The 26,485-nt window shown below is 39.8% G+C and overlaps 1 protein-coding gene across 2 annotated transcripts in view; it reads right to left on the bottom strand.

Annotated features, from left to right (window-relative positions):
- PLA2G4A (phospholipase A2 group IVA) overlaps positions 1-26,485 on the bottom strand; it is a gene marked incomplete at both ends in the record, with an annotated part of 113,051 nt that overhangs the window by 41,507 nt on the left and 45,059 nt on the right. Inside the window, 3 exons of one of the 2 annotated variants that reach the window (XM_084249715.1) lie at positions 33-255; positions 8,312-8,448; positions 23,830-23,971. In XM_084249715.1, the coding sequence (XP_084105841.1) occupies positions 33-255; positions 8,312-8,448; positions 23,830-23,971 (502 nt within the window). The remainder of the gene's footprint in view (positions 1-32; positions 256-8,311; positions 8,449-23,829; positions 23,972-26,485) is intronic. The other variant, XM_084249716.1, reaches the window with a different exon arrangement.

The raw sequence follows: 26,485 nt of genomic DNA, 5'->3' as shown, positions 1-26,485 counted from the left end.
ATAAAAGGATTGCAGCTGGAGCCATAGCTTACATTGTGAATTAGAGTTTCTCCTATTAACATTCCAAAGATATCAGTGAAGGTGACAGGCTGTCCAGAGCGTTTCTTTTTCCATAAAGACTCGACGTATCTTTTAATTTTCTGCGGTGTGAGAAGTAAAAGAGGATTGTGGCTAACATTTTTCATTAGCTCTTCATTTATCTCATCTGGCCCTTTCTCTGGAAAATCAGGGTGAGAATATAAGGTTGACATGTACCTGTGGAGGAAACAAATGATAATCGGTATAAAGATGAAGGACAATGCATGGTAGTCTCTAAGGAAAGCAAGCACTCTGCCATAAAAGAAATAAAGAATAGTGGGACTGTTTGGTTCATTTAATGATCTGATTGAAGACATTCAAGGAAAGAATGCATCGACCAGGAAGAAGCTGGTCTACAATGAAAGTAAGATAAAGGGCAGGTCTCAGAGGAAGCACTGGACTTTCCATGCACAGTCAGGAAGAGATGACCACCAGACCACTGTCCACTTGTCTACCTCAGAAATGGACATCTCATTTAGATGACAGCATATTTGAGTCATGAAGCAAACTGACTCATCTGGGTAGAAGACCGGTCAAACAATATGATAATTTGATTTTCCATGGTGATTATTTACAAAGAGGAAATGTGTTGGTTGAACTATTATCAATTCCTAATTCTCCTAACAAATGCATTTTTTTAAAGAATTTATTATTGAGGTAACACTGGTTGATAACACACTGTTTATGATTTAGGGGGGCAGATTTACACTTTTTCAGATAAACACCTCCATACCACACCCACCAGAGTAACCATATCCCTTTACCATCTACTACTGGGCAAGCCCCTATTCTTTCTTCCCCTCGAATAACCTCTATTTTGTGTCATATTCCAAGACTTTACTTTGGTTCAGTTTTGTCAGTTTCTTTATTTTGTTTCTTTATATTCCACGAGTGAATATAGTGTCTTTCTCCTTCTGGCTTATTGCATAGAGCATAATCCCCTCCATTTCCATCCACATTGTCACAAATGACAAAAGTTCATCTTTTTTAATAGCTGTATAGAATCCCAAAACATATATGCACTCATTTGACATTGGGCACTTGGATTGTTTCCATAGAACTACAATGAATAATGTCCCAATTGAAAAAGGAAGAATTAGAATTGAAAATTTGTCCTATTAACTGAAAGGACTTATTTTGAAAAAATATTTTACATAGGATTTAAGTTCTTAGAGACCAAACTCTCCCACTTCACATTAAATTAGAATTTCTTTTTGGATTTCAAGTTACTTGGAGACAAATTAAGAATAATTATAAGTAGCAAATGGGCAAGGATGATAGACCTAGAAGAAACATATACTCTGCAAAAGAATATAACAAATTCTTAAAAGATCTTTATAACATGAGCTGAAATCCTAACATGTCCCACAAATGCATGGTACATGTTAAATAGGCTTACTCTGCATTTAAGCCTGGCATAATCATCAAGTAACCACAAAAATGGCAGCTTAGATTGCTGGAAAGATACAAAGTCCACCCATTTTTATAGCTATTCCAAGATCTATCACATGATCCATTCACACACAAAGATTTAGCTTTTAGGACTTCATCATACTTTTCTTTTTTTTTATTATCATCAATTCCATTTTTTATATTTTATTTTATATATATTTTACATAATTTTTCATTTTTGCACAATTTTTGCATAATTTTGCATTTTCATCTTGGTTATAGTCCCCATACAATTCCCACCCCCCTTGTTTTGATCCTACTACTGCAATTTTCAGCAACATGGATGGCGCTGGAAGGAATCACGCTCAGCGAAATAAGCCAAAAAGAAAAAGAAAAATGGGGCCTCCCCGGTGGCGCAGCAGTTGAGTGCTGGGCTGCGAAGCTCCCTGCAGCCTCTGCAGCGCTGGTTCAATCCCTGGCCACTGGTAAGTAGTCCCACATGGTGCGCAGACCTCGTCAGTCTGCCTGTTCTGCTACCCGCTCTGGCTCTGGTGGATTCTCTCACCCTCCTGCGCTTCTGACTGTATCCAGTGCTTGTATGAATAAATAAATCTTTAAAAAAAAAAAAAGAAAAATACCGGATGGCCTCACTCATAGCAGGAATTTAGAAAACCTAAATAAGGGACCAGGAAAGAGACTAATTATAATAAAGTAAAACTCAAAATCAACAAGCAACTATAGATCATCATACTTTTCAATTTTTTGTTTGCATTGGAGCAATGATGCTGCTTTATATATAGTTAAGAACATATTAAAAAAACAGAAAAATCAAACACCCGTTTGAGTCTATATGGTGATTGGCTTTGGAAATATTTAAGATATGTTTCATTCTTTATGAAAATGCTACAAACTGTATATTATGTAACTATATATAATTTGGATTTTTGTCTTGAATCCTAGAAAATTTAAACCTAGGCTTGTGTCTGATGCCTTCCAAAGCTGTAGATCACAACATTAGCTTATACTCTATTTTGTAGCTATATTTTTACACTTTATTTCTATCCTTATTGTGTGTATTCCAGTTTTACTTCATAATAAGATACATTAAATCCACTCCTTAATACAAAAAAGTAAAATAAGAAGAGAATCAGACCTAATGTCAGTAGAGATCAATTTAGTCATGGAATGATTTATTTTAAATGGTAGGTGAAAAGGAAATGATATAATCACTTGGCGAATGGAAGTTACTATTCTTAACTGTGCAGAAGGATGATGTAATGACTCAAATCTCACTTACATGATGATCTATATCTGATGCCCTCTCATCTATATTTGATCTTTAAATGAATTAACTCGTGATTTTAAAAAGCACTTCTGCATTATGATTACCCTTAGCAATCCAGAAGGCTTTGAAAGCAGCAAGATCTGAAAACTCTTCCCTTTCTCCCAGTGTTAGTCATTGAATGTAGATTAAGAAAATCCTTTCTTTGGGGTTAAGGATTTGTCCAAAATCTAGAACTCTGTACCACAGAGAGGTAGATCTTTTTAAGAGATCAAAATGTAGAGGTTATCAATTCAATCTTCCTTCCTTCCCTCCATCCTTATCTCCCTCTTTCTCTCCCTTCCAATGTAACTGGCTTGATAACACAAGCTCTATTGAGAGACAGAAAGACCTAGAATACCTCAACCATTCCCACTGGGTAAATGTTCTCTGTTTGGCATCTTTGAACCCATATTCATTAAAATTCTTTTTTTTTTATTTTTATAAAAAATTATTTATTTGTACAAGAACCAGGGTACAGATCAGATGCATGGGAGGGTGAGAGGATTCACCAGAGACAGAGCGGGGAGCGGAACAGGCAGACTGACGAAATACACTGTTGAGGGGAGCAGCGGGCGAGTCAGGAGAGGTCTGCCATGCCATGTGGGAGCCTCGCCGTGTGGCCGGGATCCAACCAGCGCTGCAGAGTCTGCGGACAGCTTCACAGCGCTGTGGTCAACCGCCTGGGCCACCAGGGGAGACTTTCATTAAAATTCTTATGTGTGAGTTGACAGACTTTTCATATTATCATTGTGGTGACATCCAAGGTTTGGATTTTGACTTTGGTGATAGCTAAATATGGAGTAGTAGGCAATGGCTAGTTTTCCTAAATATCGTTTTTGTTTCCTTGGTTGCACCAAAGCAGGATTCAACTATTAATGTTTTCTGTGTCGGAGCTATGATTGAAAACACATAAATATCACCCTGATTTTAAACTTTATCAGTAATGACTCCCAATTATACAAATTGTTTCAAAAGTTGTCTTACACGTAGGAGGACCTTTATAAGAAGTTAATTTACCTCTATAAATCTGAAAATATTGCCTCTAATTTTTCACCACATTTATATGATGGAACGCCTCATTCTCTCCATATGCTTCACAGTTAGCATTTTCAGTTAGTTGTGAAAATTTAAAAGCTAAAGCATACTAGAGAAGAGGAAATTCTTAATTCAGTCCCTGCCTTCAAATCACATGGTCAATATTTTAAAATATCACTGACTGGCCTCTTAGGATTTGCTGAATGAGAATATCTGTGCTTATAAAGTGTCAGAGATGATTTCATACACAGCTAAGATTTGGAATGACTTGAGAAGACTCTTGATGTTAGTCAAGCAAATATCCAGAAACCTTAAAGAATTCCTAGATCAATTTTCTTACAAATGCAGTTACTTATAAAGTCTTCATTTAGTCATCAAACATGATAAGTGGGAGAGATTCATTAGTGAACAAGACCAGTATAGTATTGTTTTCTCTAACATATACCTTGGCCTTTTTTTTTTTTTTGAAGATTTATTTATTTATGCATACAAGAGCTGGAGCACAGGCCAGAGATGCAGGGGATGAGAGAATCCACCAGAGACAGAGTGGGGAACAAAACAGGCAGATCTACTGAAATACACTGCTGAGGGGAGCATCGGGCAAGACAGGAGAGGCCTGCCACACCATGTGGGTAGCTTCCTGGCCGGCCGGGGATCAAACTTGTGCTGCAGAGACTGCAGATTGCTTCATAGTGCAGTGCTTAACCCCTTGCACCACCAGGGAGGCCCCATCTTGACCTTTTAACCCATCACCTCTTGTGTGACACTTATTAAACTTGTTTTATTTTTCAATGTTCCAGAAATTCTTCAGACAGTAAAACTACCTAAATGCCCCCAGAACAGATGAGTGGATCAAGAAGATGTGGTACACATACACAATACAATACTACTCAATGATCAAAAAAGATAAACTCAGGCCATTTGCAGCAATAAAGATGGCAGTAGAAAGGATTATTCTAGATGAAGTGAGCAAGGAGAAAGAGAAATACAGTATGGTTTCACTCATTGCAAGAATCTAGAGAAACCAAACAAAGACACAGACAAAGATAAAACTGAAAGCAGACAATAGATCTGAAACATTCAGGAGGGGACAGAGAGGGCGAGGAGGAGAGTAGGAGACAGGGTAGACAAGCACAATGGACTATGGTGGAGGACTATAGGTACTGTGGTGGTGGGAAAACTATGGTGGCCATGCCTGAGGAGAGAAATCCTATATAATGAAAAAATAAACAGGGTTGTTTAAAAGATAAAAATAAATAATAAGCAATTAGAGAACAAAAACAAAATGAGAAAAATATACAAACTGAAAGCTCTCATTCTTCAAAGGCATTTTAGTCAGTTTAATGAATTGGCTCCATTATGTGTGGGTATGGAGCTGTTCTCATTTTCCTCTAAGGGGGAATGCCATACACACACGGCAGGCAGTATCCAATAGCCCCTCAAGATACCAACAGTGAACAGCTGTACTGAAAAGGAACTGTGCCAAATAAGAGAACAAGGATCACTCTCATGATCCTCCCAGTTCACTCATGTCAGTTCTCCTGGTTTTATATATACTTTTACATTAATTGAATAACAAGCATCATCCAAAAATAATTTCAGAAACAAATGCAGTAGCAGTTACAGGGAAATTTTATCCTACGTAACATTCTTTCTAGTGATCACAAAAAGCTTTTTGGGAGGTCCAGGGCTTCTCAGATATTTCCGTATTACATTATGCGTGCCAAGCAATGGTCATAATCAGCAGACTGTAAAAACTTACACAACACAGGAGTGTAATTTGTTTTTCCAAGTCTTTCCGAATTCCTTCCTTTGAACTTTTTACCTTCTCACCCATATTTTTCAAGAGAGAATTGCTAACGTGAATCATCCTGGCTGACTTTCCTTCCGTCTCAGGAAGTATCTTCTTTCCCCATGGTTAACAGCTTCACCAGCACTTTTCATCGGTCCTGTCTCTGATCTTTTTCTACCCATGATCCAGTTCTGTCTTTACCTTTCATCTGTTTTTCTATACTGCCTTCTTCACCTTACACTACAAAAATGCTCAACTCCCAAATTCTGAAAACAAAACAAAAACCCTTCACTGGGTCCTAGATTTCCTTTCTTGAAAAACAGCTGGTTCTTACTAGGTTTACCTTCTGACCTTTCTCTCTAATGTTCTACTAGATTCTTATGCTTACAATTTCATGATGAAAGATGCCCCTTACTTTTGTTTTGTAACAAATCTTTTTCAAACTACAAAGATTACCAAATCTATTTTGAAGCTAAGCTTTTCACAGGTATCCACGCTATTAAAATATTCACTATATATTTTTTAAATGGCATAAACATTAATGTTAAATTCATATGAATGCTACTACTAAAATAGTCACTACTCCCTGCCCACCCTTGAGTTTTTTGTACCTGATTCTCTTCTCTGATGGCTTCTTGGAAGTCTTCATTGAGGTTTTCTGTCCCTCTCTGGTTCACTAACTTTTGGGATGTTCTAGAATTCCTTGAATTAAGTTATCAGTAGGAGGAACTGGTTTGGATAGAAGTTTGCAACTTTACCAAGGGTAGACAAGAAGATATAATGAGACAAAAGGGAGTCCTGGCAGAAAACTCACATTAATGAGAAAAGTAGTGGATGTCAAAAAGGTATATGTGGAGGAGGGAGAAATCAGAGCAGATTTTTAAAAAGGCATGATAGGAGTGATTTGAAAGAAAGAAAATCAAGGTGTGAAGCATTTTAACCTCCAACTAAATTCTCCCTGACTTCCAAGAAAAGTAAAAAAATAAGAAAAGACCCCCTTCTATTTGCAAAGTAGGTGGTCTTTGGGTGAAAATCTAGTTTATGGAATGTAGAATGAGTAGACTTTCAAGAAGTGAAATAAATAAGATAAAGCTAATCTCTGGGAAAATCAGACATTGAGGATAGAACAAACATTTATATATATATAAACACATGGCCTGTAATATTTAAATGATTGGGCTATCACATTTCAAATTCTTTTAATTACACTTGGTTTCAGAACCCTGACAGCATTATGTAAGATCTATAAATCTAACCAAAGCAATGACAGCAGCTCTAACCAGTCCAAACACAAACTCTTATACACCCAAACCAGCACTCAAATCTGGTCTTTCTTTATTGAGTTTAAGAAAGTGAGCTTCTTGAGTATATTCATCAGTGACAGACCATAGAGCTCTAACAAGTAGTTAAAACAAAGAAAGAAAACCACTGACAAGTAATAACAAAATACTTGAGTCGGAGAAATAATGTAAAGGTCCAAATTTTCCCATCACATTACTCATTAAACAGGCAGGTGCCTGCTCTTTCCTTTAAAGACAAGAATAATGATGGCCTACACCCTTCTTTCAAAAGAGATAAATCATTTTGAGGGTACACTCAAAAAGAAGGTGGTAACCATGGTTCCAGGTTTTCATTACTTAGCTCCAGCATCTGGTTCAAATATTGAAAAAACCATAGATTATTTAAATGTAAATCTGTATGTGCAATATACAACTGTCTAAGGGAAGGCTGTGGATTAGTTGAGAATCCCAAATAGGAGGAACAGAAGCTTGAGTTTACGGTGACCCTACTGATGACCTTGGACAAATTACTTGACTTCTGAGTCAAATTCTCTTTACTGGAAAAATGAAGGATAAAAAGACACAAACATTTAAAAATGACAGACATATAAAGCAATCTTGTCATGGAAGAGTTTTACCATAGCTGAGTGACTAAAAAGCATTGTAAATCAAAGCAGACATGCTGTAATAAGATGATACTCTTATTTGGGAAATCTAAGCAAGGACAATATTTGGTTTCCAATGTGCTAAAAAGGTAGGCAGAGCAAAAAACATTTAGTATCTTTTTTTGAAAACATTTTATATACGTGTGAAAAAAGATATCTACAGCATACGAAGAAATAAATGCAGGTTTAACACTCTTCTTTCAATGTAGTAAGCTTAAACATATTTAAAGCATTAATTTCATAATTAGTTAGATACAAATCAGTGAAGTATATTACATTTCTGCATTGAAAAGGTGTTTCCCCTCTTCTGTGTACTGAATTATCTTGCATTTTATTCTATTTGCCCTAAAGAAGAAAATGAATACCTAGTGAATCACGGAGACTTAGACACGATTGCTGAAAGATGACAAATCAGCAGATTTAATTAATTATGGGTGGAGTATTTTATATAGACTTATTTTAATTGATATGTATATATATATTTAACTACATTTTAAATTACAAGCAGGCTTAAAAGGAGAAATTTATGATATTTCATTTATGATCATTTATGAAAAATCTTTGTTAGTTATGAATTTGCCTTAAAAACATTTTTAAGGAGTGAATTGCTATATCAAGCTGGAACATTTCAGTAACTTGAAGTTAATGTTCAGTTTCATAAATCACCTTTTCCTTTTTATTGTTTCATATTGATCAATGATAAACATTTAGGGTGATATAACTGAGATTTAAAATGTATACTAACCATGTGGAGCCAGAAAGACCAGCAATGTAAGTAGCACAATCCAAAATTCCTGACTCGTACAGTGCCTTCATCACCCCAGAGAACCCCACCATGGCTCGGAACCCGCCACCAGAGCCCAGTATGGCCACCACAGGCACCTGGAATAATGAAACACAGAGATCATTTGCAAAGTAAAATCATAAAACATATCCTTTTCGTTTTAATTATGTAATCATGAAGTTCATTCATCCCTTGAAAAGAAGAAAATTATGTTTCCTATACAAAAATGCTGGCTTAGGTTAATAATACCTCTCTGCTATAAAGTGCTCCAGGCTGGATGGACATAGGGTCCAGAGATGTGGACAATTCCCATTAGAGGAATTGGAGGGGCAGAGTAGACTTCACAGATAAAGGGGGAGAAACTGTATTTTTGATAATACAGTGTCAAAGCGTTTTAATTAATACATTGATTACTAACAACGCACAAAGATAGTGCATAGGACAACCTGAACTTACTCTTAAAGAGGCACTGTTATTCACCAGGGAGGAATAAGGGAGGGCAGAAGAGTGTTTTGGAAATGGAGGCAGTGAGAATCAATGAAGAGTTTTCACAGTAAAGTAGAGCAGCATAGGCCGCCAATAAATAAAGCACATGTGTGCTTGCAGAGGAAGAGATTGTCATGCCTTCGTCTCTTGAACCAACACGGCTAGAAGTTTCTCTGTACCATAGGGCAGTAGCTCTCAGAGCTTTTCGGGAGTCCACAAAGTCAAAATGACTTTCATAAGAACATTAAGATGCTATTTGCCTTTTCACATTCTTATTTTCTCATGAGTATACAGTGGGGTTTTCCAGAGACTACACGAAATGTGATATAGAAGCAGTGTGAATTCAAGAGACCTGGGATTCCAGTTGCATTTTGTTAAGTCAAATATTAAAGATATTTATAAAAATGTAAAACAATGCCATTCTTCTTACAGGTTTTTGCTTGGGAAAACAATTACTTTCATAAACTATAATTTATATTAATATGAAATGGACTTATTTAAATAAATATATGCTCCAACAGATTTTCTCAGTTTCAGTATGACAAACACTGATAGATATGATCTATATGAACAACATCTCTTGGGAGTTTCCAATATATTTTTTAAAGATTTATTTATTTATGCACACAAGAACTGGGGTACAGGCCAGAGGTGCGGGAGGGCGAGAGGATTCACCAGAGACAGTGGGAAACAGAACAGGCAGATTGACTGAAATACACTGCTGAGAGGAGCAGTGGGCAAGTCAGGAGAGGTCTGCTGCACCATGTGGGTAGCTCCCTGGCCAGGTTCAAACTCGAGCTGCTGTGGCTGCAGATAGCTTTGTAGGTTGTGTGTTAACCCCTTGTGCCACCAGGGAGGTCCAGTTTCCAATATTTTTAAAGTGGATAAAGGATTTCTGAGGCCACAGAGTTAATCACTGCTCTAGGATATCTAAAACTAAAGAAAAAGTAGACTTATCAAGAAAATGTTGTGTGCTTGGCACTAGTGAGGACACTTTCACTCAATTTATTTCTTTTCATGCTCCACAGTCCTCAAAAAGAGATCATTATAATTTCTGTGTCTCATATAAGGAGTTAAGCAAACATAATACCTTGTTCACATGCATAAAGCTAATAAGTTAAGTATAATCAGGTGTCATCTCCACCAACATTAGTGCTCATTCCTCTTACATTATTCCAAAAGAAAGGAGAAATCTTTATTGAGAGAAACCACTGGCTATTTATCCAAACTATATTTCACATTCATGTATCAATTCAATTGATATCAGCACAATTTTATGCAACAATTTTATGAATATGTGGATATTTTAAAATGTGGATAAAAACATGGATATTTTAATAGTCTTAGTCATTCTGAAATAACTTGCGAAGAAATAACTGGGGAATTATAAGGTGCAGCTGTTAGTTCTGGCTGTACATCTAAAAGAATCCAAACATCAACATTGTTGGGAGTTCATAGGTTATATTTAGACCTAAAGGCACCCGTATTTGTATGATAGCATTTTTGTGTTATTAATATTTCTCATACTTCTTTCATATGGTTACAGGAAATGAACAGGGTTACAAAAACCCTGTTTTTTTTCTTTTAATTATATTGCCCTGCTACGTGGGCTTACAGATAATTTCCTTTCTTGCAAAAGAAATACTACATGCTCAAGGATTTGTTTAAATTTTCAAAGATCTTAAGGTCTGATAATTACATAAAGACGTTTGTCCCCTTGGCTCTGGCATTAGTCAAAATTTTCCATAAAACAGAACCAATAGGATTTATTTCTCTCTCTCTCTCTGTATCTATTATTTATCATCATTGTAAATTAGTTCACTAGAATTTACTCATGCAATTTTGACAATACCAAGTCCAAATCTGCAACATGAATCAATAGACTTCATTATCAGAAGAGCCAACTGTGTGGTTCTAGTCCAAAGGCAGTCTGCTGGAGAATGCCCTCTTGCTTGGGGAGGTTGGTCTAATTTTCTATTCAGGCCTTCAACTAATTGAATGAGGCTCACCCACACTGTGGACAGCAATCTGCTTACGCAAATATCACTGATTAGAATGTTTATTCATGAGAAACATCCTCTAAGTTGATACGTAAGTTAACTATCACAAGTCCACCACTTTTTAACTTGGTATCCACATACATATCCTTAAGTCATACTCAATCTCCAAATAAAAATAATCACAAGTTCAAACTTTTGGCTAACATGATGCCACTATCCTGTGTACAACCGGAAATGTACTAATCCTTCTCCAGAAGAGGATGCAATGTACTTAGATGACATTTATTCTTCCTGATGTCTTGTTAAGTTAAACATGAATCTCTGTGTGTATACACATGCACATATTCATGACAAACTAAAGAAGAAATACTCATGACAATAGTAGTTCTCATTCCTATAACTGGTGACATAGTCATAGCTGATTATTTTTAAATACCTTCTTACACTACCCATTCTGCATCCCCTTTGCCTTCATCAGATACCTCAACTGGTCATGGGCAAGGTAATACTCTCTTAGTAGCCTGATCTCTGAGTAAAGTCAATGGAAAACTATCAGGACCCAGGACAGATAAAGGCCCAGACCCTTTAGTAATGGAGGGATAAGTCGCCCATCAGGTAAAGAACCATGACCACTGAGGTCATTTGGGCCACTTCCCCATGCAACTTAGCTATATATTCAGGACATGTTCAGTCTTATTTTATATATAGCACTTCCATTTGATGTGCACATCTAACTTTACTGCTGGACAGACTGAATAATACCCAGTTCATGATGGGCAACTCAGATCATGATAACTTGGTGACACATGGTAAAATGTTCACTTTCTAAAAGTAGGACACCCAGTAGCTGTTGTGCTAACAGGACCTGCACCAAAATCCTAAGTGCCTGTTCTGCAATTTACCTAGAGGGGGCTGCTAAAGGCAACCATCGGACCCTGACAATTCAGGCACCAATGGGCCCAGATGATCAGGAGGCCCAAATGGCAGAGCAGCTTGCATAGCCAGTGAGTGGGTCCGGCTACAGAACCTCTTTTTATTCTGGGACCCATTCAAAACCTGCATTTTTGGATCTTCAGATAACTTGGTAAATGCGGCAGAGTGACACACTCCAAAGAGAGGCCCACTCAACATTGTGCCTCCTTTGTGGCTGAAGGAGGGGACAGACACAACAACTTGTCCTTCATCATGGTAGGAGTATCTTGACTAACCCCACACCACTGGATCCCTAGAAATTTCACTGAAGTATAAGGCTCTGAATTTATGTTGGGTTTATTTCCTACTATCTTATTAATAAGTCTAAAGTAATTGCTGCTTCTAAAGTACTGGTTGCTAGATCCAATTAGCAAACTGTCATTAATGTAATGGATATGTGTGATATCTTGTGAAAGGGAGAGGTGATCAAGACCCCTGTGGACTAAATTATGATAGAGGGGTACAGAGTTGATATATCCCTGAGATAAGAAAGAAAAGCTGCAAACAAACTATTTCTGGTGGTCTTTATTAACAGGGGTGAAGAAAAAGCATTGGCCAGGTCAATAGCTACAAGCTAGGGATCAGAGGATGAATAATTTGCTCAAGCAAAGAAACTCTAACTGACACAGCAGCTATAATTGGAGCCCCATCCTGCTTAAGCTTATAATAATCCATGTCATTCTCCAAGATCCATGTGTTTTCTCAACAGGCCAAATAGGTAGGCTGAATAGGGATGTGGTTGGAATCACCACTCTTGCATTTTTTTTTAAAGATTTATTTATTTATGCATACAAGAGCTGGGGTACAGACCAGAGATGTGGGGGTGAGGGGAGGTGAGAGGATTCACCAGAGACAGAGTGGGGAACAGAACAGGTGGATCTACTGAAATACACTGCTGAGGGGAGCAGCAGGCAAGACAGGAGAGTTCTGCCTCACCATGTGGGTTTCTTCCTGGCGGGCAGGGATCGAACTCATGCTGCAGAGGCTGTGGATTGCTGCATAGTGTGGTGCTTAACCCCTTGAGCCACCAGGGAAGCCCACTCTTGCATTTTTTTTAAAGATTTATTTATACGAACAAGAGCTGGGGTGTAGGTAGAAGTGTGGGAGGGGGGTGAAAGGATTCACCAGAGACAGAGTGGGGAGCAGAACAGGCAGATCTACTGAAGAACACTGCTGAGGGGAGCAGTGGGCCAGACAGGAGAGGCCTTCTATGCCATGTGGGTTAGCTCCCTGGCTGGGGATCAAACTTGTGCTGCAGTGGCTGCGGATAGCTTCATAGTACTGAGACTTAACCCCTTGTGCCACCAGGGAGGCCCTACTCTTGCATTTTTCAAGTCCTTAATGGTACCATGAATTTTTATGATTCCTCCAGGATGGCAGTTTTGTTTCTGGCTTACAATTTTCCTAGAGAGGGAGTTCTAATGGTTTTCATTTGACTTTTCTTTTTTCTTCTTTTTTTTTTTTTTTTAAAGATTTATTTATTTATTTATACAAGCACTGGGTACAGTCAGAAGCGCGGGAGGGTGAGAGAATTCACTAGAGCCAGAGAAGGGAAAAGAATAGGCAGACTGACGAAATACACTGCTGAGGGGAGCAGCGGGCGAGACAGGAGAGGTCTGCTGCGCCATGTGGGACCCTCGCTGGGCTGGCCGGGATCAAACCGGCCCTGCAGCGGCTGTGGACAGCTTCATAGCACCGCGCTCAACCGCCTGCACCACCAGGCAAAGCTCTCTTAGCACTTTTTCAATGGAAAATTGACACTACCCAGAGACTGTTCCAAAAACAAGTCTGTTTAAAATTTGGATTAGGGATTGGGGTCAAAATAAGGGGGTTGCAATTGTATGGGAATATAAAAATAAAATTTATAATAAAAAAGAAACTAAAATAAATAAATAAATAAATAAATAAAATAAAATTTGGATTGCACAACCACAAAGTCCAAAGTGAAGGGAGTTGTGAATATGTCCTGAATGTTTTGCAGCCTCCTTCCTGGCTTAGCAGGCAAGAGAGCAAAGGCATCTGCACAGTTTTAAAATCAAAATAGTTTCTGCTCTGTGAAAGTCACACAAGAATCTGATGCCTGTGGGTAAACCAACCTTTCAGCCTCTGCTAATGATGAACTAAAGTAGATTTTAACAATGGGGATCTATCTAGTCTTTGCTTCTCCATAATGCATTTTTTAGAAGTCAGTAAGTGTCTACACCCTAGGCTTTTCCCTGCTCTGCACACTGACGGCATTTCCGTATTTCTTCACGATAACCTAGGAAATCAAAAGATCTAAACTTACAGACAAAAAGCAGAGGCCCCTGTCAAGAATAATTACATTTTTATGATCAATGACTCACAGTTCTTTTTCCTCCCCTACACACATGCTGCTATGTAACAAGGTATATACACTGGCCTTAAACTTGTGGTTATTGGAGATGTTCTAACAGATGAAAATCTGTTTAAACTGTTTCCTGGGTTGGTATCCTCACTTTGATTATCTAATAAAGTCTTTGCCTAACTATCATGGAGACTTCTATTTCTTTTCCTTTTTTTTTTAAAGATTTATTTGTTTATTTATACAAGCGCTGGGGTACAGGCCAGAGATGCGGGGGGTGAGAGGATTCACCAGAGACAGAGTGGGGAACAGAACAGTTGGACTGACTGATATACACTGCTGAGAGGAGCAGCAGGCGAGACAGGAGAGGTCTGCTGTGTCATGTGGGTCACCTCTTTGCCTGGGGATCGAATTCTTGGTGCAGTGACTACGGATAGCTTCATAGTGTTGCGTCTTAACCCCTTGAGCCACCAGGGAGACCCTGGAACTTTTATTTCAATTAACAAGATGATGTGAAGAAATTACTTCAAGTGAATATACAGAGCATGGAGGAAATGCAGTTGATTGCAATGGAAACAAGATACGAGATCTCTCAGATCAACTTAAGCTGGGCCAGGAATGACGTATTTTAGAAAGACTTCCTCCTAAGAGATTAAAATCAACACAAAATTTAAAACTCTTATATTATAAGAAATCTTAACTATTTGACTAATTTATTATCCAGACAGAAAAGCTAAGGTTTTAGTAAATTGACAATCATGTTCTGCAGCGCTTTGCAACAGAATAGCAACACTCAAGAATATCTAGTGTAGATATTATATTATTGAGTAATTTGCCTGTGCTTTTCACAGTGCCTGTGGGATGCTTTTAAAACATTCTTCTCATCCTTTGAACCTAGTAAGAGACATTGCTTCCATTTTACAAATTAATACAAAAATGAAGCAACTCATCTAAATTCATATTGCCCAAATTCATTCCACCTTTTAATTCTAAAGGTCCTAAACTTGATGTTATCTATTTGTTGAAAATTGGGAACAAAACAGGCTGTTTCTGCACTGAAATTTGAGTAAGACTGTTCTTTTCTTCCTCTCCCTCCCCCCCTCCTCGCCTTCTCCTTTTCTACAGAAACAGCTACCACAGTCCCTCCTTCCTGCCTTAAGGAGGCCCTTCAGCCAGCACTGCATAGAAAGTGAAGATCTTGGCTGGGAGAACAGGAATAGGGAATGACATGCCCAGGAATGATATGAAAATGGGGAAATGTTACTTGTGTTATGGGAATGGGAGGTGCTGAATGCTTCTAAGCTGATGATTTCTACTAAAAGGAAAGTCTTTTGCCAAAACCAAGACAACAAAACTTTTAACTCTAGGAATGACTTCCAAATACATGACTTTAATAGTTTTGAAGGCTGTCCCACAGAAAAAGCACCATGACCTCATTCCCTTTGTGCTGTAGGCCAATTCATGTGAACATCAGTCTAAGTTTCATTCTCCCAGGAAGACTCCTTCCCACCAAAGGAGGAGCACCCAGAGGCTATCACAGTAACTTTGTTTTATTTACTTTATTTTATTTTTTAAGATTTATTTATTTATGCATACAAGAACTGGGGTATAGGCCAGAGGGGCAGGGAAGGGGGTGGTGAGAGGATTCACCAGAGACAAAGTGGGGAAAACAGGCAGATGTACCGAAATACACTGCTAAGAAAGCAGCAGGCAAGACAGGAGAGGTCTGCTGCACCATGTGGGTAGCTCCCTGGCTGCTGGGGATCGAACTTGTGCTGCAGAGGCTACGGATAGATTCACAGTGCTGTGCTTAACCCCTTGTGCCACCAGGGAGGCCCAGCAACTTTCCTTTTAAAAAGGAAAACCTGAGAAAAAGGCCAAGTTAAAGTCTGCACCAATGTGTCCCAGATATTTCTAATTCAGCAATTCCTAATGGAACCTTCTCACCCCAACCTACTCGACCTGTGTCTCCTTTCTGACAGCTGTCTTTGCAGCTAACTCATCCCCTGGAGGCAATGCTGAAATCTGTGCCCTTTCTCACACAACAAGTCTCACTGGGCATCTGGCAGATGCTGGGAGCTAGGTTAGGGAAGGAGACAGAAAGGTGAGTGAGCCAGACATAGTACTGGTCCCCCTGAAACTTATGTTCTAATGGAGAAGCAGACATTGAATAAATGGCTGCAGAAGTGTTGTTTAAGTACAATTATGGTAAATGCTAAGAAGATAACATGCTTAAGGGGGCCACAGACAATATAACTGAGAGACTTAACTTGGGGGTGAGGAGTTGTAGGGTAAAGAAAATGTCAGGCTTTTCTGCCCTCCCGCCATCAGGACAGATGATGGATCCTTGCGGTCCTGAATGCATGCCTGATGGCGGGCACCTGGAACAGGGTGTGGGCATAGGTAGATGGGATTCACCTGGGCTCAGACTGTGCTTTTAAGGGCGGCGTCACGGGGATGCCAGCAGAAGCAGAGAAAGAAGCTGAAAGAGAAGCCAAGAGCAGAGAAGCAGAGAGAAGGCCGGAGAGCCCAGAAAGAGTAAAGACTTGCTGGGGGCTGGGAGGCCTGCCAGCCTCCCGGCCCCCTGCACCCTTGCCTGCCATGTACCTGGCCCCAATAAAAGACCTACAAAAAGCCACTAAGGACTCTGACTCCTCCTTTATCCGGTCTGCTGGATCAGAAAACCTGCAGTGTCTATTCCTGACCCTACAATTGGCGTAAGTCGGCAAGATGATCCATGCAGACGGGTATGGAGCCCTCCGAAGACCTGGAGGGACTGATGGACAAGGTCCGGGAGCTACGGAATAAGACCACGCCTGGAGGAGGAGACGCCCGAGAGGACCAGCCAGTGACACCTGAAAGGACCAGCCAACAACTGCTGAGGCAGCAGAATTGTCGGGGAGGAGAGGACCACGATTCGGAGCTCACCGGTGCTGATGCAGGGAGAGGCCAACGGACTTGGACTAATGGACTTGGACTGATGAACTTGGATTGACAATCCCACCAGAAGGCGGAGGAACTTTGGCAAGTTAATGTTGTTTTGGGACCCTGGGGGAGGATGCTATTGTTTGTAAACCCCAGGAGATGGGAATCTGGGGGTAGCCAGTGGGCCTTGATGGCCAAAAGCAGCCTGTGTATGCCCAGCAGCCAGGCGGAGGAGAAAAGCCAACTGAGAAGGCAAAAGCTGGTGCTAATGCTAAGTTTGGGAAACCCTGAGTGGCTGTTAAGCAGCCTGAGTATGCTGAAGACCTGTGAGTCTCGTAAAATCACCTGTGGGTGATGCCCTGCTCGTTGTCGAGTGAGGGTGAGGAGCTGAGGAACCCGTCCTTGGGGGACAGGTGGGGAACGTGGCTTGGGGTGGAGCCCAAGCCAAATGTAGAGTTTGGATCCCCGGCCCATGTGCTTGTGCAGTGGGTTGGCCTGAGTGCAGGGGTCTGCGAGTAGCACTGGTGGCTATGAAGGCCGAGTGTTGGAGCGACTGCAGACAGAAGCCCTGAGGGTTGGCGATTACCCCCAACAGAATAGAATCGCCAATCCCAGAGCTAGTGCATCCTGGGGGTGGATGTGATGTGTGGCTTGTAGCCGAGACTACAGCCAGAGAAGGCCAGGAAGCCTGATGGCTCCTGGTGTGTTACAGTAGATGCCATGAGTGATTCCCCTCCCACGTATGAGCAGTGCCTTTGGCAGCAGATTTGGTGGCTCATCTGCTGGTTCCAATAATTGTCTTTTGCACTAGGTTGGGGCCCTGCCTGGACTTATTTGTATTCTGTTGTATTTTGTTGTTATATTGTGATGTATTTGCTTTTGTGGGCCATGGCTGCATTGTTTATGTTTGCTAAGAAAATTGTATATATGAAGACTATATGGCAGAAAACCCTGAGGGGGTGGACTGTAGGGTAAAGGAAAAATGTCAGGCTTTTCTGCCCTCCCGCCATCAGGACAGATGATAGATCCTTGCGGTCCTGAATGCATGCCTGATGGCGGGCACCTGGAGTAGGGTGTGGGCATAGGTAGATGGGATTCACCTGGGCTCAGACTGTGCTTTTAAGGGCGGCGTCACGGGGACGCCAGCAGAAGCAGAGAAAGAAGCTGAAAGAGAAGCCAAGAGCAGAGAAGCAGAGAGAAGGCTGGAGAGCCCAGAAAGAGTAAAGACTTGCTGGGGGCTGGGAGGCCTGCCAGACTCCCGGCCCCCCAGCACCCCTGCCTGCCATGTACCTGGTAATCCCAATAAAAGACCTACAAAAAGCCACTAAGAACTCTGACTCCTCCTTCATCCAGTCTGCTGGATCAGAAAACCTGCACAGTGTCTATTCCTGACCCTACCGGAGTTGAGGGAGAAAGTGTCAGAGAAGGGTCTTACTGTACTGAGTAAAGAATGGGAGGGGGGCAGGTAACTGAAAAGCACATGGTGGTAGGAGGAGAGGAGAGCACAGGAGAAGCGCTCTGCTGGGAAAACAACCATGTGTGGAAAGGCGCCAAGTGGGAAAGGGTTGTGTAGAGAGTGGAAGGAAGTGGGGAGGGGCAGCACCTCATGAGGGTTGGCAGGAGTGGGGAATTTGGGATGGACTGTCAAAAAATAAAAAACAAAACAAAACTAGAGGAATGTATGGATCCAAGATCCTAAAAGCAGAAGAAAGATTTAAAATTTTGTTAAAAAAAAAAAAAAGATATTTGCATACAAATGTTGGCGAGCATGTGGAGAAAAAGGAACTCTCCTACACCTACACCGCTGGTGGGAGTGCAAACTGGTCCAACCACTATGGAGAGCTGTGTGGAGGTTCCTCAGTCTACTAAAAATGGAGCTTCCATACGACCCGGAAATTCCACTCCCAGGGATCTACCCAAAGGGCACAAAAACATTGATTCAAAAGAACACCTGTACCCCTATGTGTATTGCAGCACTATTTACAATAGGTAAAACCTGGAAACAACCCAAATGCCCAAAAACAGATGACTGGATCAAGAAGATGTGGAATATATACACCATGGAATAGTATTCAGCATTCAAAAAAGATAAACTCATGCTATTCACAGCAACGTGGATGGAGCTAGAAGGAATTATGCTCAGTGAAATAAGCCAGAAGGAAAAAGAAAAATATCAGATGCTTTCACTTATAGCAGGAATATAGGGGAGCCAAATAAGACATCAGTGTAAAAAAATAATAACAGTACAAAACACAACAAAGCAAAATGGACAATTATAAATCAGAGGCATCCTGCAGGGAAAGAGGAGGGAGAGGAAATGGAGGGAGGGAGGGAGGAGCACAGGGGACTGAGGTGATGGTGCACGGGTGCCTTGGGGAAGGAAACTCTATGGCGACTACACAGGAGGGGGTGGGGGGAAGCAAATATTGTTTAAAAATGTAAACAATGAAAAAATTAATATAAAAAATATTAAAAAATTAAAAAAATAAAATTGAGTTTTTAAATCAGGTTTGTGCTTAAAAGATCACTCTGACTTCAGTGTGAATAGAAAGTCAGAAGGTGGGTGAGCAGGTAGGCACAACAGTACAGGCGAGGAGAGTCTGTTCAGATTAGACATGCAGCATCTAAGACGTGAGGAGCACATAGAAGAGATCTAGGCAGGGTAAATGTTCAGGCCTCAGGCTCAGAAGGGGGTGCTAAGTGGCTGACTGTCACTCACAATCCTCAGCACGTGGGCACTGGGGGACACCATGCAGGGAGAGAAAATTCTGAGTCTTGAGGATCCTCTACTTAAAGAATGCCCAGAGGAGGAAGATGTGGCAAAGAAAATCAAACCGGCTTGTTGAATACTAGAAGCTAGCAGCAAGAATAGAGACTATTTCAGAAAGTAGGGAGACACTTGCTAATTCAGCTGCAGGGTTAGGTAATAGAGGGCAGAAGGTGTGCTTCTGTGTCTACTAGTTACCACGGGCGACGGGTGGAGCTGCTAAGTGCAATGAGGAGGACAGGAACCTGACGAAAGTGGGAAAACAGAATAAGATTGGGTAGAAAACTTTGGAGGAGTTTGTGAAGATAAAGGGACCAGAAGGGCGAAGGAATGCACATTCCTGGGAGGTTATTTTGTTTATGTTGGAGTTTACATCAAGTTTATATTTTTAAATGATGTATTCTCACAGAGGGACAGGCAGACAGTAGAGGTGGGGGTGGCCCAGGGAGGCCTCGACAGTTGATATATTGGGGGTCCCTAAAGGGGATTACCGTCCATATCTGACATGCATCTGCATTTGAAGGAAAAACCACCGTTTCATTTCCTCCCTTGAACTCAGAGGGAAGTGGCAAAGGATAAATTTAGGTCAGGGAGCTTCTCAATCCTACCGTGAGAAATGAAGGCTTTGTCATCTGATGACTTTTAGTTTCTCTTCCTTTAGGGGACCATTCTATGAGCAGTAAAGGGAGCAGAGGGTGAGTTCACAGCTGGGAGTGAAGAAAATAATTATTGCAAATATGTAGAAAGCAAACAGGCAGGGAAACACTAAGATTGTAAGGAGTCTCCCAAATGAAGTTGATGAACATGAATCAATGGAATTTTCCTTCTATTTCTTCCAGCAAACTCATCCAATTCCTGCCAAACAGTCTTAGACTCAAAGAGGATTTTCCCTTGTAGGGAAAAGATTTTGTCAACCTTTTTAGGTTCCCTGGCTGAGTCTGAAAATTAAAATGACAAAGAGAGAATAACAGGAGAAAGTATACATATTTATTTATTCAATCTAAATTTTACATGGCAAGGGAGACTTCATAATACCTCAGAAACAGGGCCTGAGTATTTTTATGCTAGTTGTGATGAAGAAGGGGTAATGTATAAATATATGTATAAACATGATAGGTCAGAGAGTAGGACAAAAGCAGGGTAAACTGCAGGAACTTTAATAAGGCCTATTTGTTTAGATACTTCTCAGAGTCTCTGTTTTGAAATAAGGATTCTCCTTTATTCAGGTAAAAGGAATATAGCCCTCATACAAGGTCTTGTGATCTGAGTCAGCGAAGAAAGGTCAGAGAGACTTTCTTGCTTCTCCAATTTGCCCAGATTTCTTCAGCCTAAAATATTCCATATGTCAAGGTGCTACATTTTGGGGTGGCATGTCCTGAACCCCATCACCATCCTCTCTACTGCAAGTCACTGTGTTGGAAGTCCTTACATTCCTCTTCTTCAAAGAAGTTACCACATCACTGTGATATCTGCTTAAATTTCTTTCTCCCCAATTAAAATTTAAACTCACTGAGGAAACTGACTGTTCAGGCTTAAGTATTTCAGTTGTATTAACCTCGAGAGTACTTAGGGCAGTGTCTCAATACATGACAAAGACAGAAATGAAAGGAATTCAGAATGTCATTTTTCTCTTCCAAGGGTACAACAATATCAAATAAGGTATGGACAGCCGAGTGGTTGATTATAGATATGTGAAAAACACAAGAAACAAAAAAACCTTCCCTAGAAGCTAGAAACTTCTGAGTCACTTGTAGAAAAGGAAGTGTCTTCAAGGACTTATTATCCTGAGGCAATAATCAACCACAAATTCTACCTGAGATTTGTCTGATGACAAGTGAGATACAGAGTAGAGAAGTCTCCATTGTTTTATAAAAATTGAAACTTCAATGGAGTTTTCACTTCTGCTCTTAGCTTCCTCTCAGTAACAGCTCCCCATAAACATCACTTTATCTTAGATGAATGACAGGAACCACAATAACCTCAAAAGACTGGCTTCCCACCCAAGCACCCACATAAAAATACCTTTGGAAATCTGTGAGCACACATGGAAGATGGTTGTCCCACATGATTTCCTTAGTTAGAATTTATGTCTCATTTCCAATGGTGTTTTGCCCTTAATTTACAATAATCTTGAGCCCCTGGTGTGCGTTTGTGTGTGTGTGTATACACAAAGGAGTATGTACATATGTGTTAGGCAGTCACCAAAAAAAGTAACTTTCTAAAAATAATGCTCATTTAAAATATTCAATTAGCAGAAAAATTCAAAGAAAATAAGTAAAAAATTACTGATATGCCAATAAGAAATTTTATAATTACCATATGATAAACATCATTGCAGTTATTTATTTTTTTCAGATTTCATATAGGAGGATACACCAGTGGATAAACAGATGGATGGAAGGATAGATGTGTGGATAGATGGGTGGATGGATGCATGAATAGAATCATCATTTGGTAGATAGAGCTAAAGAAAGAAAGGAATGAAGGAAGAAAGGAGAGAGAGAGAGAGGTGAAGGGATAAATGAATGGATAAAAAGCTAAAAAGTAGATTGCACAGCACAAGTTATTGGTTCATAAATTTACTATATTCTGCTGGAATTCAAAGGAAAGAAAATAAATTAAAGTATAATTAAAGGTTTACACTTTAATATTTCTTCACAAAAATATTTTAATTTTAAGATGGCTATAATTAGAGTTGTAAAAACATTAATAAGCACCATAACTTAAAAAAACATTGTTTTTAACTATTTCGTCAATTTTGAATGATATTCCTTTTAATTCTCTGGTAATGTAACAGGGTGGTGCCCAGGAAAAAGGGGAGGGTCCAGGTTCCCTGCCCCACCCAAAGAAGGTGGAACTGAGTGGGGAGAACAGGAAGCAGGAAAGGAGACCCGAGAAGAGGGAAGCAGGATGGAGAGCCAGAGGGAGACCTGGAGGAGGCACATGGAGGAGAGAGACACATGAAGAAACTGCACTTGCTTCTTGGTCCTGGACTGGTTGAAATGGATGTGGGTGGGAGACCAGTGGGGAGGTTAACAACGTCACGTTTCATCTTGATTTTGATTTTGCTCTTTCCCCCCAGAACGATCTGGCTGTTTCTGATGCTTTTCTATGTGTTCCTGCTGGAAGGTGCTTTAGACTTGTGACAGGTTTTCGGGCCTTGCTCTGGGCCAATCATGTTTGGGTGGGTAGACTCTTACCCACAAGGGGATGGGTAACTTTGGGTGCTTGATTTAGAAACAATATTCTTTGTCTTTTCTTTATTGTTCACTAATTGTATTAAAGTTCCTTTTCATTAAAGGTCTTACACATTTTGTCTTAATGCAGAGATGGCAGAAGCTATTTAGAGCAGGTAGTTTGGCGGGGGTCCTGAGGTACCCCTCTCCCTGCCCTGCAGCAGTATGAAATATAAAGAATTTGGAATATCTTCTTTTATTGCCCCATTTATATCTACTAATTCTTGTTGATCATATTATCATTATCAAATTAATAGAATTTTCTTCTTGCTTAATATTGATAATTTTCAAGGCTGTTTAATTTTAGTTAATACTAACTGACAAATTAGGACAAAACACAACAGAATTAAGTTTACACTGAGAAAAATATGGTGGTTGTTAGAGGGGAAAGGGAAGGGTAGTTAGAAGGATGATAATGGTGAATTGTAGTAGAAAATTGGTGGGTGCAATATGGTATCTACTGATATCAAGAAAAGAATTAATTCAATGATCCTTTTGAATCTTGAGGTTAAAATTTTCCTACTGATAGGATATCTTGTTTTTACATAAATATATGCTTTTTAAAGACGACATCTGATCAGTATCTAAATATGGGCAGCAATTGTGATGCTCTTCCTAAAAATCAATTCCATTTATAAAACACCTTAACTTAAAAAATGGAAGAAATAAAGCTCAATATCAATATTTCCAAATTTGGGTGAAAGATGGGAGAAAGCATCCAAAGAAAATCATTATTACATTGAAATAACATTTTAAACATTTTGACTCACATCACGTGAAGAACACAAGCTTTCACTGTTCTTTGGGCCCAGGAGTTTTTTCATGTTCTCCTTTATGTTTTCTTTTCTCTGTTGTCTGAAAATTTTCTCCTGATCACACAGAGCCATACTGAACCGGAGGTCTGGGGAAGAGCTGTGTGCACAATAAACAGGCATGAATTTACATATAACTTATTACAACATATACTACAATAACAGGCAATAAGCAGTGGTCCCCAGTGGCCTTGTAATCGATCCATCCCTGATAGCTACAGTGATCAAAGGTCATGGATTCCTTGAAGCTATTTCCTAGGAAGGGATCTAAAACAAGAGTACTAAATGATGACTCTTTGAGATCAGATGTTCCAAGGCCTGTTTTTAGAAAACAAGGAGTAAAAGATGTTTTTAAAAAAAAAAAATCACAACAACAGTCATCTTTGGTATGAAGATATTTATGACAGTAAAGACTTTGGGAAATGTTTCAGAAAAGAAATCCATTTCATGTAGATTCAAAAGCTTACTTGATAAAGAATCGCTTCCCCTGTGTCCCTCACCCTTTCTCCCCTACAAGACAGAAACCCAAAGAGACTGTGTTCGAAATGCATACTTGCAGAAATATCAATAAATTACCTTGTCTAATGGATGTCTCCCTATGACAAAGAAAGGAATTTCTAGTAGAATCATAGACAACCACAAATGAGTTTACCTCTGGAGTATTTTAGAATCTCCTAAACCACACCAGAAACCATGGTAGGAATTATACATGTATTACTGCCACAATTATAGGAATAAATATTGCACATTAATATGCAATAGACTATTGTTTCTGCAAATTGTTTTTACTGATCAAAAAATCTGAGGCTCTGATGAAAGCCTTTATCACAAGAAGAAAAATTGAGGACAAATGTTAGCCTGACTTACATAGTGATCACTTTGCAATAGATAGAAATATTGTTGCATTATGCTTTCATCTGAAACTAATGTAGTGTCATGTTTCAGTTATATCTCGATAAATAAAAAATAAAAACTAAACTCTGAGAGGTTTGATCACAGGACAAATGGGTGATGTGCTTACCACCATGTACCAATGCCACACAAAGACCGGTCCTAATACTGAACTCTAAAACCATCTACTGAAGTACTGAATTTAAAAATAGTATATATAGGGCCTCCCAGGTGGTGCAGCAGGTTGAGCGCAGTCCTGTGAAGTTGTCTGCGGCCTCTGCAGCTCGGGTTCGATTCCCGGCCAGACAGGGAGACACCCACATGGCGTGACAGACCTCTCCTGACTCACCTGCTGCTTTATAAATAAAATAAATCTTAAAAAAATAAAAATAGTATATATAAAGACAAACTTTTAATTTTAAAAAATTTATTTATTTATTTTCTTATATCATTGTTTGTTTTGTACAATATTTGATTTCTCCCCTCAGGTGTAGGACCCATGGTTCTTCCACATCACCTGTGAACTGTCACCATAGTCCCTTGAGTTCTTTCCTCCCCTGTTTTGACCCTTCTCCCTCCCCCCCTCCCTGCCCGTTGTATGCCTTAGATCTATGGTCAAGTTTCAAATTTACAAATTTTATTTATTTATTTATTTTAAAGATTTATTTATTTATTTATTTATTTATTTATTTATACAAGCAATGGGTACAGTCAGAAGCACGGGAGGGTGAGAGAATTCACCAGAGTCAGAGCAGAGAGCAGAGCAGGCAGACGGATGAAGTACACTGTTGAGGGGAGCAGCAGGCGGCAGGAGAGGTCTGCGTGCCATGTGGGACCCTCACCTGGTGGCTGGGGATCGAACCAGTGCTGCAGAGGCTGTGGGCAGCTTCGTAACCCAGTGCTCAACTGCTGCGCCACCGGGGAGGCCCAAGTTTACAAATTTTAAAACCAACTCTTGAAAACTGACTATGGATCTGAAGTATTGGGGGGGCGGGCAGGAGGGAAAAGGAGGAATGAAGAGCATAAGGGACTATGGTGGAGGACTATGGGTGCTTCGGTAATGGGAGAATTATGGTGACTACATTTGAGGGGAGAAATCTATAGTTTAAAAAAAGTGAAGAAGTATGTAAAATAATGGTAGTTCAATAAAAATATATTATTAAAAAATTAACAAGTAAATAAGTAAAATAGTATACAAAAAACCACTAATATTCTATAATGTGCTATGAATAATCCAAAATGTAGAAAGTCTATCACTAATAAAATATGATCTTGCTAACATTTATAAAAGTCTTTTCTCTAAGAATGAATTAAATTTAAGTCTATCTATTTTGAATTAGAAATTCAAACTAATTTCCACTTGGTCATTATATTTCTTCTTTGTGAACTATAGAACAAGAGATGTCAATCCTCTGGGCTGTGTATTTTTTTTTTTAAGATTTTATTTTTATTTATTTATACAAGCACTGGGTACAGTCAGAAGTGCGGGAGGGTGAGAGAATTCTAGCAGAACAGGCAGACAGAGGGAGGACACTGATGAGGGGAGCAGTGGGTGCGGCAGGAGAGGTCTGTGCGCCATGCGGAACCCTCGCTCCGCAGCCGGGGATCGAACCGGCGCTGCAGCGGTTGTGGGCAGCTTCGCAGCCTACCGCTCAACTGCTGCGCCACCAGGGGAGGTCTGGGTTGTTTATTCTATGGTAATATTTGATTGTTACAAATAATA

The sequence above is a fragment of the Talpa europaea genome, assembly GCF_964194135.1.
Source record: "Talpa europaea genome assembly, chromosome: 12".
NCBI lineage: Eukaryota > Metazoa > Chordata > Mammalia > Eulipotyphla > Talpidae > Talpa > Talpa europaea.
The sequence above is the reverse complement of the archived record's forward strand: the minus strand, read 5'-3'. Positions and strand labels throughout refer to the sequence as shown.